Source organism: Tachysurus fulvidraco, chromosome 15 (assembly GCF_022655615.1).
Source record: "Tachysurus fulvidraco isolate hzauxx_2018 chromosome 15, HZAU_PFXX_2.0, whole genome shotgun sequence".
Classification (NCBI taxonomy): domain Eukaryota; kingdom Metazoa; phylum Chordata; class Actinopteri; order Siluriformes; family Bagridae; genus Tachysurus; species Tachysurus fulvidraco.
This window is the reverse complement of record NC_062532.1, coordinates 13,513,551-13,532,793: the sequence shown is the minus strand read 5'-3', so window position 1 is coordinate 13,532,793 and position 19,243 is coordinate 13,513,551. Positions and strand designations below refer to the sequence as shown.

Sequence of the window (19,243 nt, the reverse complement as noted above, 5' to 3'; positions counted from 1 at the left end):
CAAACTGCAATCATTAAACATGTTCAATATTTATAAATCAGCACCCTGAAGTGCAAGGGAAACATACTATTGATGCTAGAGTTTTGTTCACCATGTTTGGTTTGATTTGAAAATCACTTGTTTATGGGACTGTCTACAAAATCCAATAATCAGGAATGTTGGCCTTAACTGACTCATGAGCATAATCTGAAAGTGTGTGGTACATTAATTTGTGTAAGGAGATAATATGATGGAGGCTTGACAACTGAAGGACAATCTAGGGCAAAATATCTGAAATCTGTCTTTATGTCTGAGGTTTCTTATAATTTCACAATCAGTTATGATCTCATAAAGCTGATAAAGCCTTGTAAAGATGTGTAAAGCCCTGTAAGTTGTAAGTTGTACCTTTGATTAGAATATATAATTGAGAGGTCTGCGAATAAAAAATGTTTCTGGCATTTCTTCTGCTCACAGGGAAGTGATAGCGAATGCGAGGTGGATCCAGCCCACCAGAAAACACACTCGTTCGTCAACCACTACATTAGTGACCCAACCTACTACAACTCATGGCGTCGGCAGCAGAAGGGCGTCTCAAGGCCACCTGCGTATGGCTACGGGCAAGCAGAAGGTGCGGCCGAACCTGAGTCACGACCCCACGCTCCCCCTCTGCCTCCACTGCCTCCCCTGCTGCCCCATAGCACGCCATCTCCACAACCCATGGGCCAGGGCACGCTGTTTAGGCCTAAAGGTAGCCGGACTCCCACTCCGTCTCTGCTGTCCTCTGAGATCCACAGCCAACACGGCCTCTACAGGCCTCCCAGCAGCCTGGGCACCTCCGCCCAGACACCAACTACAGGCTTCTCCTCCTTTGTTTGATATGAGACTCTGGTTCCATTCACAATGCATCTGATTGGGACTCCTATGTGAGCAGAAATTTGCTCTTTCAGCGTCACTGTCATTGTGGCTGCTTAACTATTTGATTTATTAAGGAGAGCTGAACACACTTAGGATGCTTTTCTGTTTCTTTTATTACATTTTTTTCTATGTACGTATGTGTGCTATGTCTGTAAGTGCATTGAAAAACAGACAATCATTCAGCGCATTTGTGTTTGTGGTTGGAGCAGAGCAAGTCACATAGCTTGTCACATCTAAACAATGCGTAAACTGAGAAATTCCTAAACCTTAGTTCTAGACTCTAATAAAAGTGTCAAAAGATATTTTTTAAAACTATTAAATGAGTGAATAAAAATCTGTGAATAAAAGAATGTAAGTATTTAAGCAGGAGTTCAAAACTTCAACGTGGGATTTGCATGTAATTTTACAAAAGACCCAAAGTGATCATCTTGGGTGTATATACATTCTGGTTGTATATAAACATTTGCTAATTCTGACACATCTAAATGACAGCACTTTGCTCAAAGAATAAGAAAATATCGCATCACAGATAAATGGATTGTCTTAACGAGAGGATATGATCTTTCTGGATTTAAAATGTCTGTTTTTAGTGAAAGTTTACATACGTCTCAGCTTCATTTCTGTTTTGAGATATAAATCGGCACATGAGCTATTGCTAAGCTAGAAGTTGTGGGTACTTTGAAAATGTTTTCGCTAGTCTGCTTTGTTGTGTCACTGTATTCTGTCATACGCATGTGTTGTGTTCACAATCATCTGTTTAAAGGTGCTTTCCCTGGGAAAGGCTGTTCAGGTGTGACTTGGACAATTGCCAGATGTTGTAAAAACCTTCCTCATTATTCCAAACGATGAGCACACTTGCGCAGGAGATCTTGCTATTACTATTCCCTGGTCAAATCTCCATAACAAATATTCAAAGTGTTACTGGTAATATTATTTCTGTGAAATGATATGAGGAAATAACACAGAGACAGGTTAAAAGCTGAGCATATACAAACGGAAGTTGAAAGAAGAAGCACTTATTGTTCACTATTGTATGGATTATGAAGAGATTATAAAGGAAAGCTGTATACAAGATCTCCAGTTAGGAGGAGCCCAGGAATAAACACATTGTCCTCATTTGAACTGATTTGTACTGAATTATCACAAATAGCATTAAAAAAGCATTTACTTATGTTCAGGTAAGCTGAATTTGAAGAACATAAGGTAAACCTTTTCATCTCACAGAGACTGAAATTAATGTCTGTTTCTTCTTGCGTATGTATTTCTCTAATATATTGTAGAATGTGTTTTTCCTGCTCACAGTGAGACACCGTGTACAGATATGACTACATGTATGCAGATATGCTTAATTTATTTATGGACAGTCAATCATTTGCTTTTATATTCAAACTTATAAAGTGAAGAAAAGAATAAGAACTGGAATTGATCATCATCATCATAATAATAATAATAACAATAATTATTCACACGATCTCGTCTTGTTCTCTGTGAGGTGACTATCACTGTATAAATTCTTTAAAGAATTACAATGGGCCAGGCAATGGTTCTTTTCCGAAATAAATTCTTTTATTTTTCAGTGGTTCTACTGAGATTTTTCTTTATAATATTTTTAACAATACTTTGTACTGTTAAGGGGCCACATTGATATTTGAACTCAGAAATCCTACATAATAGAAAAGTCATGCATGAATTGTGTTCTGTGTCTATCTTGTCTTTTCTATTGTTTTCCCTCTTCAGATTTCTTGATCATAAGAAAACCTCTCACGTCATCAGATTTAAATCCATAAAAGGAAATGGTTGGGTGATTTGGGCTGAATGAGAACGCTAAGTTGGTGTAAAATTAATAATGATCCGGGGACTCGGCCGAGACTCGGGGGGAGGATGGAAGAGCTCGTCTGGAGATAATCTCTTTATTCCGGACTGCAAAGCATTGATCTGGTTAGTGAAGGGGTGTCAGAGGGGAGAGCGGTGAAAACTCTGTACTGAGGTGGAGGGAAAGCAAGAAAGAGATATGGGATCATCTATCTCCAAACCTGACAGTAACAAAAGACCTGTCAGCATTCTGGGTCCTCTCTGTTTCAGAGTATCTCACTCTGAAATGATAGCTACTTCTAAAACAAACAAAAAAAAAATCACTTTCGATTTCAGTGGTAGACTGTATGAGCCTTGGATCTGGGAACATAGCCAACAGATAAAGTTACTTTTAATCATTATTGAAATACTTGCCTCTTTAGTGTACACTTTGTTAGGTTATCTATAAGATTAGGATTTATTGCTTCTTTCCATATTGCTAAACTACAAATCTTCAGCTTCTTGTTCATATTATACAATAATTTGTTAGTACAACTAATTAGTTAGATGGTAACTATTTTAGTTGTAATCCATCTGAGGCTATTTCTCCTTTGAAAACTGGCTTCTGGCTATGGGGAATGATCTAAGTGTTCAAATATTCTATTTATCTTAAGCACCGGTGCCAGTGGCTCTGTCTTGCAAGAGGATCCGTCTCCTACAAAGCCCCATGGCAAAGGCACAAAATTTCCCATGGCTTCTGGAAAATGAATACACAAAATGAGTTCTCAGAAAGGATGATGGACATCAGACAACTTGAGTTGGCTTGACAGGAGTTTGCATTTCAATTGAAAGCACAGTTAAGTATGTCAACAAGGAAGAAGGCAACAAAGCTCAATTCTTTGTCTCACACATTTTCCCAGGTTGGTAAGAATTTTGTAATGAAGCCTTGGTTCAGTATGATTGTAAGAACATATGTAATTGAGCTATATATTACAGTTTCAGTTGTTTTTATTTTTTATATAACTTTGATCAATGTGATCTTATTTATTGTGACTCCCACGAATAAGTAGCCTACAACAAGTGACTAGTGTTCAACTGAAATAGCGGCTTTGCCTACTCAATCAGCTGCAGGCTGAGATCAAGTGCTTCTACATACATGCGAATACACATTATGCGCTCTGAATGGGTACCAAAGCCATGAGCCACGCTGAGAATAGATTCGCCATTGTCCTTCAGGCGCTGTACGCGCATGCGCACTGAAGGCGTGCCCACAGAAAGAAACGGTTGTGCTGAGTTGTACGACGATTTGGCTGAGCAGTGCTTGTTCTCGCTGAAAGCCAGGAAGGATGCGTTTGTTCGGCTCATGTGGAGTTCATTTTTGAGTCGTGATATGTATTTACGAGTGCTACTGAACACATTCGCGAAAAAAGTAGGAACTTGTAAAGGCGAATGTGTTTAGAGAAGGGAGGAAACGGTGAAGCTAGTTACCTGAGGATGAAAGTACAAACCGTCGGTTGCACGCGAGACTGTTGGTAAAGGTACGTTACATGTTTATATTCTGTTTGTTTCCTACACTATCGATGTGTCCGAAAGAGAATGATATTGTGTTCTATTTTGTTGACATATTCGCCATTTATTGATCCATCACGAAACAAGCTCCGTTTACTATGTGTGTGTCCTCAAAGTTCAGTTAAAACCGTTGAATATTAATTGGTGAACATACTGTATGTATACCGGTGTACATTGGTGAACACTGGTGTACATTGGTGAACACTGGTGTACATTGGTGAACATACTGTATGTATACCGGTGAACACTGGTGAACATTGGTGAACATACTGTATGTATACCGGTGAACACTGGTGAACATTGGTGAACATACTGTATGTATACCGGTGAACACTGGTGTACATTGGTGAACATACTGTATGTATACCGGTGAACACTGGTGAACATTGGTGAACATACTGTATGTATACCGGTGAACACTGGTGAACATTGGTGAACATACTGTATGTATACCGGTGAACACTGGTGAACATTGGTGAACATACTGTATGTATACCGGTGTACATTGTTGTACATTGGTGTATTAACGTTAAAATCTCCTCATTAAAACACAACTTTCTTAGTCTGCCTGCTTCATTCATTCACTCTCTTATGCATTAATTGACCTTCAATGCCACCACGGCCCTGTTCTCATTATTGTTCTGAATCTCTTTCTTTGCCCCATCTATAATTTCTATAAGTAGAAATAATTTTCGTCTGCAGTGCGTTCTTGTTATACCTAGCTCTTGTTTATCTATTAGCTTAATGTGGATATCCATATCTCATATTACACTGTCATACTAACTACTTTGTCTAATATGTCAGAGATTTTGAGCTTTTGATTAGATCCATCCTTGGATTAGATTGGTGTCAATACTGGATAATTGCTGTAAAAGCTTAATTGTGCTGTTATCCGAGACGCAATGAATCTTTCAATGTCTCTGGTTTTAGGAGTTGATTTAAGAAGGTGAAATTGTCTCATTGTTTCTCTTTCTAGTGGTGGTGTAAATCATTAACACAGTGCTGCATGGTCATGGGTAAACTTGGAGAGGGCAAGAGAACAACCAGGAACTACCTGGTCCTATTCTGCCGGCATTTTATAACCATGGTTTATTAGGCAATACATTGTGCTTTCATAAAAATAAAGATACCAACTGCACTTCAGGTACAGTTGTTCAGGTGGTACCATCAGCGGCACATCTTTGTACCTAAGTATGAATGTAGTACCTCTTTAAAGATGAATCAGTAGTTGTTAAGATCATAATATATGGCTTAGATTATTTGTAAAGGTCTACTATATTCACATTTAAAATATATATTGAAAAGGCAACAGGGATAAATACAATTTTAGTCCTGTATCTCTAAGAGTGTTGTGTGGATACGTTTAATGTGTTGTCATAGTGGAGTGGCCTAAGTGGCATCAAGGTTTCGTCACCATATATACAGCAGATTGCTTAACATGTATTACAGCCCTGTGGATGTTAGAGCACTGAACTGAGCTGTAAGCAGGTCACCATGTGCTCCTCTTTATCAGTTTTAAAAGGAAGCCAGCTAGCTGCCATTTATCTTAATCTTAATCTGTGTTTAACTTCAGTTTCACATTATGAAGTGGCGCTCTGTATTTTGTATAATTGCATGCAGTGCTCATTAAAGTAATTATGGTTGGTTTATTGCCCTGTAGTCTCTATCATTTAATGTTATGACCCCTGAGAAGTTACCAGTAATCAGCAGGTAAACTTTCCATAGTTCAGTAGGAAACCCATGTTTCAGCATTATGAATTACTATAAACCTATTACTTCTTGTGCTCTGCTGAATGCTGCACTAACAGCCTTTATTAGTACATTTACATACACAAAATAATTAGATTGCATAAGTAAAGTAAATTCTGACATTAATTCACCCAACGCACTAATCTAAAACTCTGGGGTTATATGAGTCACTCCATTATCAGATTCCATTACACACCATGACTTGAGCACCTCTACTTTTGCCTTAAACCCAACCAATAAACTGATGGAAGAGAAAGCTGACATAAAATTCCAACTTCCTGCTGTTTTTTTTTTATTTGTATATTGAGTCACTTTGCATGGCAATCATTATATATAGAGTTTAATGGTTGAAAATCGCATGGCTCTTACTTCCCTCTGTCTTTATTGCTTCTGCTGCAACTCTTCTCTATTCTCTACGCTCATTTGAAATGAATAACTTGATCATTTTACTAACATTCAGGTGTGGCCTAGTTGAAATCCACAAACAGCCTTAAACTGAACCATCATATGCTGTTCACATGACTGCTTGAGAATAGTAACTGCTGAAATCAGATTCTGGTCATATTCTTAATATGTACTCACTGGCTCCAGCTTCTTTAACACATTAGTCTTACTTCTATATGGCTAATGAGGCAAATCTACTAGAATAGGGTGTCCTTCCAGTGGATTTGGGATTGTTCCACTGCACAAACATTGAACTCATTCCAGAGCACCTTTGGGGTTGTTGGTTTAATGGCATGTTTAGAAGGAGATGTATGGTGTTTGTACCTGAAAATACTCCTGTGTAAGTAAAAAGAGAACTAACCGTAAGTAACATGCAAATATTTTATTTCAAACTGCAGAATAAACAGGAATAAAGTTTGTTGTCTTCTACTTCTTGTAAACAGCAGCCCTTCCACTTAAATACTGCCTTAAGCTCAGAATCACAAGGTTTATTGGAAATGATGTATTAGTTACACCAAAGCAGCATTCTTGCTGTGTGTCCAGGCTACACCAGTCCTTTGATCCACAGGCTCTTCAAACTTTATATAACCCTGCTAACCTGAAAGCAAGGTCAGCCGTTCTCATCCAATTGCTGTATTATGTTTCATTCAGTGAATGACTCAGACATTCTTTGTTTGAGTTCATTACTTTAATGTGTTAACGTGTTTATAGTGATATGTGCTGAGGCGTCACAGCAAATCTATTGTCGCCTTTCCCCCCCCCACAGGTTTCGTGCAGGTGACGCTTTGTATGGGTTATTTATTACTCTGTAGAGCTATGTTTACAGACATTTTATATGCTCCTCATTTAATTATGAAAATATTCATGGATCATGAAAAGCATTTAAACAGCTGCTGCTGCTTCTTCTTTTTTTTTTCTTTTTTTTTGAGAAAAATGAGTGCAACAACCTTGTGGGTTTGTGGTTCTGCAGTAAGCCTTGGTGTTCACAGCTGGAGTGAAGATGATGATGTCTTCAATCATCCAGATGTTTGTGTGTTGTTTTATTCACACTTTTGGCAGCAGGACACAGCAAAATCTAGTAATAGTTATTTCCCTTTACCCTTTAACATGCAGAAGCTAAATGTGTATCTCTTCTGGTTAATAAAATAGATTAAAATTAGAATGACTATCCTCTTATTCAACAGCCTATTTTCATGCTGAAGATCAGATTAACTTTACACTTTTTTTTTACATTATGAAATTGTATCATTTAAATATGCGATATAAATATGGGCCATTTACACAAAAAAAGAGTACTAGGTTGATCAGGATTCTTGTATGAATCACAAGGCCAAAACAAGGCTAAATTACTCACCGCTGCATCTAAATTATTTCACTAAAAACAATGTATCTAAAAAAATATTCTCACTAGATGAAGTTTACAGTTACTCGGGTACAAACATGCTGAATGAACAGAATAGAAGTTTGTTAGATTTTGATTGTTACCTGTCAGACTGGTACCTTGATGCTCATATCATCTCATATGCATGGGAAAACACCTAAGTTCTGTAAACTGCCCAAAAAATGGTTTTAACCAAACCTAAATGTTTCTACCAGTACTTCACTTTGACATCTATACTTTAAAAAAACAAATGCCCACTTATATGGCCACACTGTATGTTCACACCTGATCATTACACCCATATGCAGGACTTCCCCCAAACTATTGTCACAAAGTGTAAGGCACACACTTGTACAGAATGTCTGCTTTAACATTAAGAATTCCCCTTTACTGAAAATATGGGCCCAGACATGTTTCTGCATGACCATGCCCCTGTGCGCGAAGCAAGGTTACTGAATACATGATTTGCCAGCATTGTTGTGGAAGAACTTGCGTATCCTGCACAGAAACTTGACCTGAACCCCAGTTAACAACTTTGGGATAAACTGGAATGCTGACTGAACCCCAGACTTCCTCAAGCAACATCAGTGCCTAACCTCACTTACAGTATGCTTTTGTGGTTAACTGATCACAAATCTTCACAGCCATGTTCCACAAATTAGTGGCATGCTTTTAATTTAGTCAACTAAACTATGTGGATACTTGACCATTCACAGCCATGCAATCTTGTAGAACATCCCATTCCTGATTTAGTCTCCTTTAATGTTATAATAAGTTTAACAAACATGTTAATGAGACCAGTTGGCCCAAAGATGTCTAAATCCTTACTAGTAAATTGTCTCCGTCTTTTTGCCTATTTTGCTTCATGCCATAATAAAATAGAAATGAGCCTACTCCGTTCAGTTTATAATCTGAACGGAGTGACCAGTGACAAGTGTCCTCCGATGCTCCTCCGTTATCATATTGTCACCAAAACTGAGAAGAGCGTTTAGATTCAATGTGCTTAAATTGGCCAGAGAAGCATTACTATAGCAACTAAGTTATATCAAACAGTAAGAAGACAATTTTGACAATGCAATTTTGTGTATTTGTTTGTTAAATAAAAATATTAACTTTGAAAAAAATTCAGGCATCACAGTGACTGAGTACGTGATTTGAGTACATGATTGCTGCCATTCATATCTGTGCGTCATCTCTATGACGCACACCGCAGTTGCCATGAAATTGCTTATATTTAATAAGTTAACATGCTTCTGACCTTCTAATGAGTATAGTCTTTAATCATTGAGATGAAAAACATACACAGATGAGCCATTGAGCAACACACACAAACAAAATCAGTCCTGATTTCAGTGATGGAAACTAGCCTCATTATTGAGAATGCCCATGGAGCTGTTTGTTTAGAGTGTGATCAGTAAAGCTGTTAGTGATGTGTTTATCGGAGTTTGTGTCCAGGAAGGGTGGCGACATGGATTTCCGCAAACATGGGAGTGTACTAGTGGGTCATATGCAATCTGCCTTACTTCTCCCCCAATTTTGAGTCCATGTGATGCTTCTGTTTATACTCTATTGCTCCCAGTAGGGCTGTCGTGGTGCAAAGGGGGTTGGGGCACTGGGTTCTTGCATGGAAAAGACAGCTTTAGAGTTGAGCTTGAACAGCCCCTCCTCTTTGCTGTAGGCAAGATAAAGGTTTGCTACCAAACCTGATGTGTATTCACGTACACTAAATGTAGTAAAAAGTAAAACGTGAAACAAAATGGATGAAAAAGTTGAGACAAATAAGATGTAGGTCAGAATACACGAATTAAAGTGCAATTTTTTTTTTACACTTTTGTACATTAAAAATTAGTACCAGCTCTAACATGGGTGTCCGAATTTTTCACATTGTACAAATAACATCTCTATACCAACAGCAACTAATCCATTTCAAAAAGCTACATACTGTAGTTCACAGAATAAAAATAAAATCAATCCAACCACTGGCCTACTGTTCAGTCCATTTCACTCATGCCCCTTCTCTTGACTTGATTTTTGACCACAGCTTTAGTTTTGCACAGCATAAATATTATTTACCATTCTTCTTCTCTAGGAATCAAAGTGTGAGATACATGCGCTGAAATGTGTCTTGCTTCTGTATACTGGGGTTTTATTTTTGGTTTCAGGTGCTTCTTTTTCTGTTTTAAAAAAAATCTATTTACTTATTGTTAACAAGTTTGTTCTGCTGTCTCAAAATAAGCCTTACAACCTGGCTAACCTCTGCTTCCGCAGGCCCAGCCACAAATATATGATTAAGATCAGCTTAGACATTTGTGACCTGCAGGAGTAAACGTAACGTGCGTCAGTATGAAAATATCCTCTGCAGACATGTTTATGACTTGACCGATCTATTAATGAGGAGATACAAAGCTGCTTATCCAGTTTCACACTCTGAACAGTGTGTGCAAAATTATCTAAACAAATTTGGTGGTATCTTTGCATATCATCTGCCAACTGCCAGACACATAAATACACATCACAAATATGATTGTCCGGTCACTGACTTGCAGAGGTTTTAAGAGTTGTTGCTCCTCGGTTAGTACAATCTACTGATTTTACTATGTGTTATTTTGCAACCTTGTATATAAGCCTAAAACTTTTATATGTACTTGCTATCTCCTTTGCATGTTTATAGTTAAATTCATTTTCATTTGGGACCATAAACATCTGTGTCATGAATTACAAGTTAAAAGGTAATGATAACTTTTCATTGAATATTTTCACTACTTGCAGTGTTTTTTGTTTGTTTTTGTTTTTTTTAATTAAATAAGCTGAATTTGCAAAAAGAAAGCTGTTTTAGATTGTAAATAAATGATGGCTTCTTTTATAAGAGATTTGAGATAACCTAAGGGCATGGCTCTTCCTGGGGTGTTTGGGTCGGTGCTGATGGTGCTGCTCTCATGTTGAGAGGAGTCTGTCTTCACTCCAGGTGTGAGGGAAGGAGGTCAGGTTAATGAACCTACTGTGCTCTGCAGGACACCAGATTGGCTACCTTATCAACAGTGAAAGGCCGCAAAGCACTCTCCGCTGATCTTTATCTCCCTAATCCCATTAACTGCTCTTTACAGGGTTGAAAAACAATGACGTGTTCAGCGCTTGTCAATATTCTTAATCACCTGAGTGAAGGGTTGTGTTGGTCTTTGAGATGAAAGCCGTTATTAAGTTGAGTGGTAATACAATTGTCTCTCTGGCCATAAAACTTTTTTGTAGTCCTGGTTTATTGTTTAACTTTTGCAGTCTGGGCATTTGCAGATTTGTAGAAATATGTGCATTTTGCCATTAGAAAGTTTTCTGCGAGGTAATCCATTTGTCTTGCAAGGCCAGTGGCCTCAGAAAGACACTTCTGACAAAATGTGGCTGGATTCACACACTGACACATGCTAGGATATTTTTTATTCTGCTACCACCTTTGCCTGTTCAAATTTAAAATTTTGTTGAAATTTTAATGTTGACTAGATAGTTTGTTTGCACCTTTCCAAAAGAAACATTATTGCACTAACATAGATACCTACTTTGAATCTGTTTAAATGATTCTCTCTGAATTTAAAGTGTCCGTTTCTTTATTTGATTTTTGTCGTAGGGATAAAGAAGGTTCAGTCCTCTTTGTGTACGTGTATACTGCATTGTAGGCATACTGGTGCTGCATACCAACTAAATTTCTAGTTTCTGTTGAGAACTGCACCATCAGGAAAGGTTGATGTCAGAAAGTTCAAAACCCTTATACAGATCATTTCAGATTTATAGTTGGATTTTTTTTTTTTCTCCTGTCATTATCGGGGGGATAAAACTCAGTCATGTGGTGCATTATGGTGTATTTTCATCTACAAGCAAACATCTAATTGCAGGTCCCTCCCAAAATTTTAAAGACGCTTTATAACACCAACATCACAGCAGTATAATATTTTGTAGTATATTATATTTTTCACGGTTAAATCATTTCATCATACAAGCCTTGTACATTTGTAGCATGCAACATGCCTGTGTGCTTCAGCTTTTTGCAGTATTGTTGAGCTCTCTATGAGCCAGCATAGTCATGGAGTCATTGTTTGTTGTCTTTGTTTTTTTACCCCCAAAGCTTAATGTTTGTGGACATCTGGCTTTGGAAAAAGATGTGCAGTTATTCTAGAAATGCTTGTAGATATTTGTGTCATTCCCAGTCTACAATGTGTATATTTGTGAATATGACAAACCCAGCCCCACAGGGTCAAAGGTTAGTATGTAACGGGTCATTTAGGCTGTGGGGATAGAAAAATGGATAGATGGAGTGGGAGGGAAGATGTGTTAAGTTTAAGAGGGAGTGGGGAAAGCCAGCTGCTCCCCATGCGTTGTGCTGCTACTGAAATGGATGTCAGAAAGGGCTGTTTGCAAAGTCACTGGCAACATCCGAGGCCTTTGGTTTCCCACGCTGCCTTCTCATGCACCCCATACGCTTCTCATTTTCACACACTTCTATAAATAAGCCCATCTGCCCCAATCTGATAGAGTGACTATGAAAGTGCTCTGGAATGAACACTATTTAGCGCCGTGATTATTACCCCTTCCAGTAAATCATGCTAATGGTTTTATACTTAAGAAGCATTGCTATTTATGAGGTAAACGTGTGCGTGTCTGTGTGTATGTCTCTGCGTGTCTGTGTGTATGTCTCTGTGTGTCTCTGTGTGTGTGTATGTCTCTGTGTGTGTATGTCTCTGTGTGTGTGTATGTCTCTGTGTGTGTGTATGTCTCTGTGTGTGTATGTCTCTGTGTGTGTGTGTCTCTGTGTGTGTGTGTCTCTGTGTGTGTGTGTCTCTGTGTGTGTGTGTGTCTCTGTGTGTGTGTGTGTCTCTGTGTGTGTGTGTGTCTCTGTGTGTGTGTGTGTCTCTGTGTGTGTGTGTGTCTCTGTGTGTGTGTGTGTCTCTGTGTGTGTGTGTGTCTCTGTGTGTGTGTGTGTCTCTGTGTGTGTGTGTGTCTCTGTGTGTGTGTATGTCTCTGTGTGTGTGTGTCTCTGTGTGTGTGTGTCTCTGTGTGTGTGTGTGTCTCTGTGTGTGTGTGTGTCTCTGTGTGTGTGTGTCTCTGTGTGTGTGTGTCTCTGTGTGTGTGTGTGTCTCTGTGTGTGTGTGTGTCTCTGTGTGTGTGTGTGTCTCTGTGTGTGTGTGTGTCTCTGTGTGTGTGTGTGTCTCTGTGTGTGTGTGTGTCTCTGTGTGTGTGTGTGTCTCTGTGTGTGTGTGTGTCTCTGTGTGTGTGTGTGTCTCTGTGTGTGTGTGTCTGTGTGTGTGTGTCTGTGTGTGTGTCTCTGTGTGTGTGTGTGTGTCTCTGTGTGTGTGTGTGTGTCTCTGTGTGTGTCTCTGTGTGTGTGTGTGTGTCTCTGTGTGTGTGTGTGTGTGTGTGTGTAAGAGAGCTCGCCAATAGCAGTACCCCTTGCCTTTTGGTATCTGGTATTTATTATTATTATTATTATTATTATTATTATTATTTAACTAAGAGTTATGCATATTTGTTGTGTATTTTCATCTCAGGCTTGCTCATTAGGGATATATAGGGATAAATGCAAATAAATTATTTTTATATTGTGCTCAGTAAAGCTGCATTGAGACAATGTCCATTGTAAAAGCACTATAGAAATAAACTTTTATTGAATTTGTTGAGTCGACCCACATCTTCATTGCCTCACTTTATATTAATTTACCCATTTAAAGGTGATTTACTTGGAAGACTGATGGCTTTAATTTGCACAGCAGGATGTTCCATTGTATTTTGTGGCTATGATTATAGTTGGAGTATGAACTCTGTGCTGTTATGGAAATAAATATTAGTAGAGAGGAGGCTTCTAGCATCATCCCTGGCCTTTAAGGAGAGCTTGGCAAGCTATATGTGTTCAGCCAGCCACAGATGAATAACAGAATCTATTGCTTTATTTATAATAGTCTGTAATACTTTTAATTGTAACACATTCCTCAGTGGTTTGAGATACATTTAAGGAAGCTGCAAATCATGCGTCTGCAAAAGGAGGAGTTTGAAATATGCTCATTTGATGAAATTATTTTCATTATTTTGTTTCAGTGATGTGTTGTATGTGATCAAAAAACAGTAGCAACATATCCTAAGGGCTTGAGGTATAGGACTAGGCACGAGGTCTGACTAAAAAGCTCAAAGGCAATAGACATGTTTTTCTGTTGCTTTAAAAAATAAGCCACAAGTATGACAACAGGAAGCACTTTAGTTTTCTAAGCTGCATGTTGTCGTGGCAACAAGCACAGGTAAGCAGCTCATCAGGAAGTGAAGGCAGTGCTGAGAGACGAAGAAACAAACAGAGCGAGGCTAGTGTCAGATGGAGCACCAACAGAGATGACTTCACTCAGCCATTGTTTCTCTAGAAAAGGGGGGACTGATGAATATTTCATTAGCATCAGCTGGAGAAACCTGTTTGGCCTGTTAAGCACTCTGCCTTTCTCTTCATTTGAAATGCTGAATTTAACAAGCTGGGATGAGCACCACAGTTTTCTACACTGTACTACACTATTCAGACAGGACAAGCTATCTGCACTCCTGATTCATTTCCAGCGATGATCTGCATGTGTTACACAATCTCTGTTCAAATCACAAAAATGGAAATGTCTCCACTGTGTGTGCACGACTGACATACCTATGTCTACATATATAACATAGTTGCATGTTTTAATTGCAAACTGTTTTGACCTGCTTGTGGCCATGGATATTGTGCTTTATCATTAATAGGACACATCCGTGTGTCATAGCTGTGATGGGAAGTTTGTAACTTGCCACAAACCCACAGAAGCATTGCTTCTCTCAAAATATCTTTTATATGTCATCTGTCTTTTAATTGTTCTGCTATTATAATTTGGACAATATTTGTTTTCAGTTTGCTTTTGACTGTAGATTATATACACTACCTTAACTTTTCCCACAGGATTGAAAAAAAAAAGTCTTTAAAAAGTATATCAGTTTAAATGGGAGCTGCATTACCAAGGGTTAATTTTATACTCATGTATAGAGTTGATGATAGTGAACATTATCATCAGCAGGCAGAATTTTTTGAATCTCACCGAGGTTTTATGAGTCTCTTTTTACATTTATATGACTAGTTTATGAATTCAAAATGGTTTTGGTATCCTGGGCTTCACTGCTTTATTTGTTTGTTTGTTTATTCATTCATTCAGCTAATGATGAGAATGAATGAATGTTTTTTATGCTAATATTTTAGTAGATGGATAGACCTGAAGGGTTCAAGGAGGTGCATTTCTTAAAAGTAGATACACCTTATCGTTTCATTTTTAGCACACAGGTTTCTAGCGCCTTGATATATTGTACATACTGTAGAACCTTAGTATGAACCTTAGTAAACTCTGCCACATTAATTAGACCGGCTAGTTCCTTTCTCCACCAAGACTCTGTGCCAATTCTGTGTTTTTATCTTATCTTTGTATTGACTAAATCTTCTGGTGTTTTCGACTCAAGCTGTAAACACTGAAGAATGGCCCATCCACACATTTCTGTCTGACTCATGCAGGGGCAGTTATACTGCATTCTGGAGTTTCTAATGTTATCCAAGGCTTTCTTGCAGATAAAACATCTTGGAGCTGCTCCACCACTGACTCTTCATTACACTAAGAGTGTAATGAAACAGCAGAAGTGGAAAGCACTTAGCTTAATTACATTGGGCTTTTGTGCTGCCTGACTTTTGATATCTAGAATATCCTATTTTTGTTCCTAAGCTTATAGTATTTTTTTGTTTCTTTCCACAGGCTCCACAAACTCACTGGAACTTTCTCTTACTGGAAACTGCATGTACCTTCAACTCTAGCCTAATCATAAAAGATACAAATTAACTCCTCTGGAATATCTACTATTTGGGATTATAAATTTGCAAAGATGCCCATCTTAAAGCAATTAGTGTCAAGCTCATCTCAGACCAAGCGACGCTCTCGCATGGACCTTACTACAGAAATGATTAGTGCTCCGTTAGGAGATTTTCGTCACACCATGCATGTGGGCAGGGGTGGTGATGCTTTTGGAGACACATCCTTTCTCAGCAGCCGCTCTGGCGAGTCTCCACAAGATACCAGTTCTAATCCCCGCTCTCCCAAGCTGGGCCTACTGTCCAGAACCTTCAGAAGCAGCAAGCGGTCTCAGTCTGTCACTCGTGTGGATCAGCGTGATGGCACACAACTACCCCCAAGTGACTCGCCGACATACGTGAAGAACGCCCTGTCACTGCCTTTTCTGAACGATGGGGATGGAGATACCAATGGCGGTAGGTTGCTCAAGAGTTTAGCCTCAAGCCCCCTGAAGCAGCAGGCCTCCAATGGTGCAGCCGCCCATTGCCTAGACTTGGAGCTCCAAGAGAGATCCTTCGGGGAGCTGACCGACTTGCGACCCTCTCCAGCTTATAATGGAGGAGGCATGAAGCACGCTGAGTCAGTTATGTCATTTCATGTTGATCTCGGGCCTTCTATGCTAGGAGATATTCTAGGAGTCATGGAGAAGGAAGATGATGACCTGGGCTTCGAGGAGGGCAAAAACAGTGATGGACAGGCCTCCCCTCTTCTCAGCCACCAAAGATTGGAAGAAGAGGAGGGAATGAGAGCAGAGAAGATGAAAATAGAAGAGGAGGAGCAGGAGATGGACCTGGAGGTGGGTCAAGAGGCTACTCTTCATGGACCCAGTTCAGAAGATATGGAAATTAAAAGTGAGGTCATTAGCACTCCTGAATCTCAACACAAACACCTGGGGCACTCTGACAGCTGCTCTGTCTCCAGCTCAGGCTCCCAAGCCATGGAGGACAAACAAATCTTCCAGCCTTATCAAGGAGACATAGACAGCACTAATTACTATCACCCTGGAGAGGAAGGCGCTTTCTCCTCGTTCTTGGAGGACGAGGATGATGAGATCCGTGTGTGAGACTCTAAGCCCTGTGGATTGTGTATGGTGTTGGAGTTATGTAAGCAAATGAGGCACCATGTTAAATGAAACTGAAAGTCTATAACTGTTGCTGGACCCTGTTAGGGATCTGAGCAAAACACGTCTAATGGCCGAGTAGCACCACTGTCAGACATGTTCACTCAGCCTGGGTTTTGGCAATTGCCACTTTTTGCTACTGGAGACTCATGAAGATGAAGAAAAGAAACATCTTGAATGCCTTAACCTCATCACTTGCCTTTGCATCTTCTGACTCCAATATTATTTGTGTGCAAGGTTTTTGGAAATGTGTATACAGATGCTGGCTAATGGTATGTCCTAACATGTTTTTCACTACACAATAAGCACATTCTTTGCTTAAGGTTTAAAGTAGCATGCAGCTAATGCTAGTATGCCCACAGGACATGATGCGTATATGCTTGGCGTGTAGATGAGTGCAAAACCTTGACGGTAATTACAGCATTGTAGTGTGTGTGAAGATTTTTGGTTACACATTCTGTTAGACACTGTCATTAGGGTGGCTGACAGAGTAGGATGGGAAATCATTCTATAATAAAGATAACACGCCAGAAACTGAACAGGAGTGTAGTGGCAGATGTTTTGTGTTCCGTTTTTCCCTCCACTAACTGTCCATAATTCTGTGTTAGCAGTGGTGACAGCTGGGAAGTGTCATGTAAGGGGATTCATATTTGTAGAGGATTTTGTATACTCGTTGCCTGTGTGGTGTTTTTCTCTCACCACTTCCTTCCTCATCATGTGACAGTAATTTCTAGCTCTGCAGCTGGTTGGTTAAGAAGGTGCAGAAGATTTGCTGTATTAAGTTGTGCTGTCAGAAACAGACTGGGAGATTTTGTTGAAATTGGGTTTTCCTGCTTGGTTTTATTTTAGCAAATAAGAAAACACTGCACTAATTAAGTTAAACTTGGTTTTGGTATGAGAGAGAGTGTATCTCATTCAGCATCACTGTATACTGTTAAAATCACCTGGGTGAGGGACAACTTGTACACTAACTTGTACTTAGTTTATTTGTTCACAGAATTCATGCTGTAAAATGTGATTGTGAGGCCTTTACTTCTGCCTAGTCTGTGCTGTTGTGCTTGCCTATTATAGCTTACTTATTTGTGTCTTTTGTAGGCTATAGAGAATACTGTTCTAAAAAAAAAAGTAAGAAATCCCTGCAGAGCGTTGAGTAGCAGGGTTGTCTTCAGCCTTATGCAGAAATCACAAAAAGTGCCAAATTTAGTGTCATGTAATCCTAAGCAAAACTAGCAATTTGTATATTATCAAAAAAGGGATTTTACAGTCTGGGTCCCTAAGTGTCTTTATACAAATAAGAGGCTAAAACCTCATATTTAATTCACTGAAATGCTTAGCTTGGGTGTACTTGCTTAAATCACAGAAAAGCAAGATCACTGAAGTTCCATGTTTTTTTTTTTTTCTTTAATTTGCTTTGAATATAAGAAAGTTAATATGGGGAAATGGTTTCAGATTTGCTGTGCCAGCCGAATTTTAAATTGAGAGGTCTGAATCCAGTCTTGTTAATGATAACACTGTTTATTATTGCATTTTGCTAGTCTTTATTACTTTGTCCTCTTATACCTACATTTCTTGCTTGGATGGCCTTGTTTTGAAAATGCAACATAACTATATTTTTCAATAAAAGGATATTATCACCAAGCTAGGCCTGTGTGTTGTTTTGACTAAGACTTTCACATTGAGACGCTTTTACTAATCATGCTGTGTGGTGTGTGCAATAGAGTTATGAACACTGATTAGATTGACAGTTTAACTTTGAGGCCACTCACATCTGTAACCGGAAAAACAAGAGAAACAACAGTGACGTAAAAAGCTGACATGCGCACAGATAATTGCCTTAAGTATTTTCTAAAATACTAAAATCTCTGAGTTTATTTCATGGAAAAAAGAGAACTTGCATCTAAAACTAGATTTTATATACAGTACAGACCACCAGACCAGTGGAACAGACTGAGTACTTGAAAAACACTAGCAGAGGCAGCAATAATTTAGATTACTTTGGTTTTCTAAACAGGAGCAACTGCAGAGCAAATTTTCTGATGCAGTTTATCCTTGGTTTGATGTAAGCAGATAAGCTGAATGCAGATCATTGGACCAGAGACAATCTACAGGACTAAGGGAAGAATTTCATAGATACTTCATTTGAATTAACTGCTCTGATCTGAGTAGCTAACTCATGACATACACTGAATGTGAGGCACATGATGGTTCAGTGGTTAAGGCTTTGGGTTACTGATCAGAAGGTCAGGGTTCAAGCCTACAAGCAACGGAGACATCAATGTTGGGTCCTTGATCAAGGCCTTTAACCTCACCTGCTCCAGGGGCGCTGCACAAGGCCTCAGTTGACTAAGGGCAGAGTGGCTGGAGAGACTGAGGGAGCTTCCCGTTCATGACCATTCAGCATCATCCATACTACTGGTGTAGGCA

At 39.1% G+C, this 19,243-nt stretch overlaps 3 protein-coding genes across 4 annotated transcripts in view; all 3 read left to right on the top strand.

The window, feature by feature from the left end:
• sdk2a (sidekick cell adhesion molecule 2a) overlaps positions 1-2,470 on the top strand; it is a 136,346-nt gene extending 133,876 nt beyond the window's left edge. For both annotated transcript variants that reach the window (XM_027141272.2, XM_027141270.2), the window contains exon 45: positions 454-2,470. In XM_027141272.2, coding sequence (XP_026997073.1) covers positions 454-855 — 402 coding nt within the window. In that variant the 3' untranslated portion in view covers positions 856-2,470. The remainder of the gene's footprint in view (positions 1-453) is intronic.
• Positions 2,471-3,873: 1,403 nt separating this feature from the next.
• On the top strand, positions 3,874-18,457 carry cdc42ep4a (CDC42 effector protein (Rho GTPase binding) 4a). The gene is made up of 2 exons (XM_027141549.2): positions 3,874-4,223; positions 15,607-18,457. The coding sequence occupies exon 2, from the start codon at positions 15,734-15,736 to the stop codon at positions 16,760-16,762; it is 1,029 nt and encodes a 342-aa protein (XP_026997350.1). The 5' UTR covers positions 3,874-4,223; positions 15,607-15,733; the 3' UTR covers positions 16,763-18,457.
• Positions 4,091-19,243, top strand: part of pmp22a (peripheral myelin protein 22a) — a 30,663-nt gene continuing 15,510 nt past the window's right edge. Inside the window, exon 1 of the mRNA XM_047800766.1 lies at positions 4,091-4,223. The gene's annotated coding sequence lies outside the window, so the exon portion shown is untranslated. The remainder of the gene's footprint in view (positions 4,224-19,243) is intronic.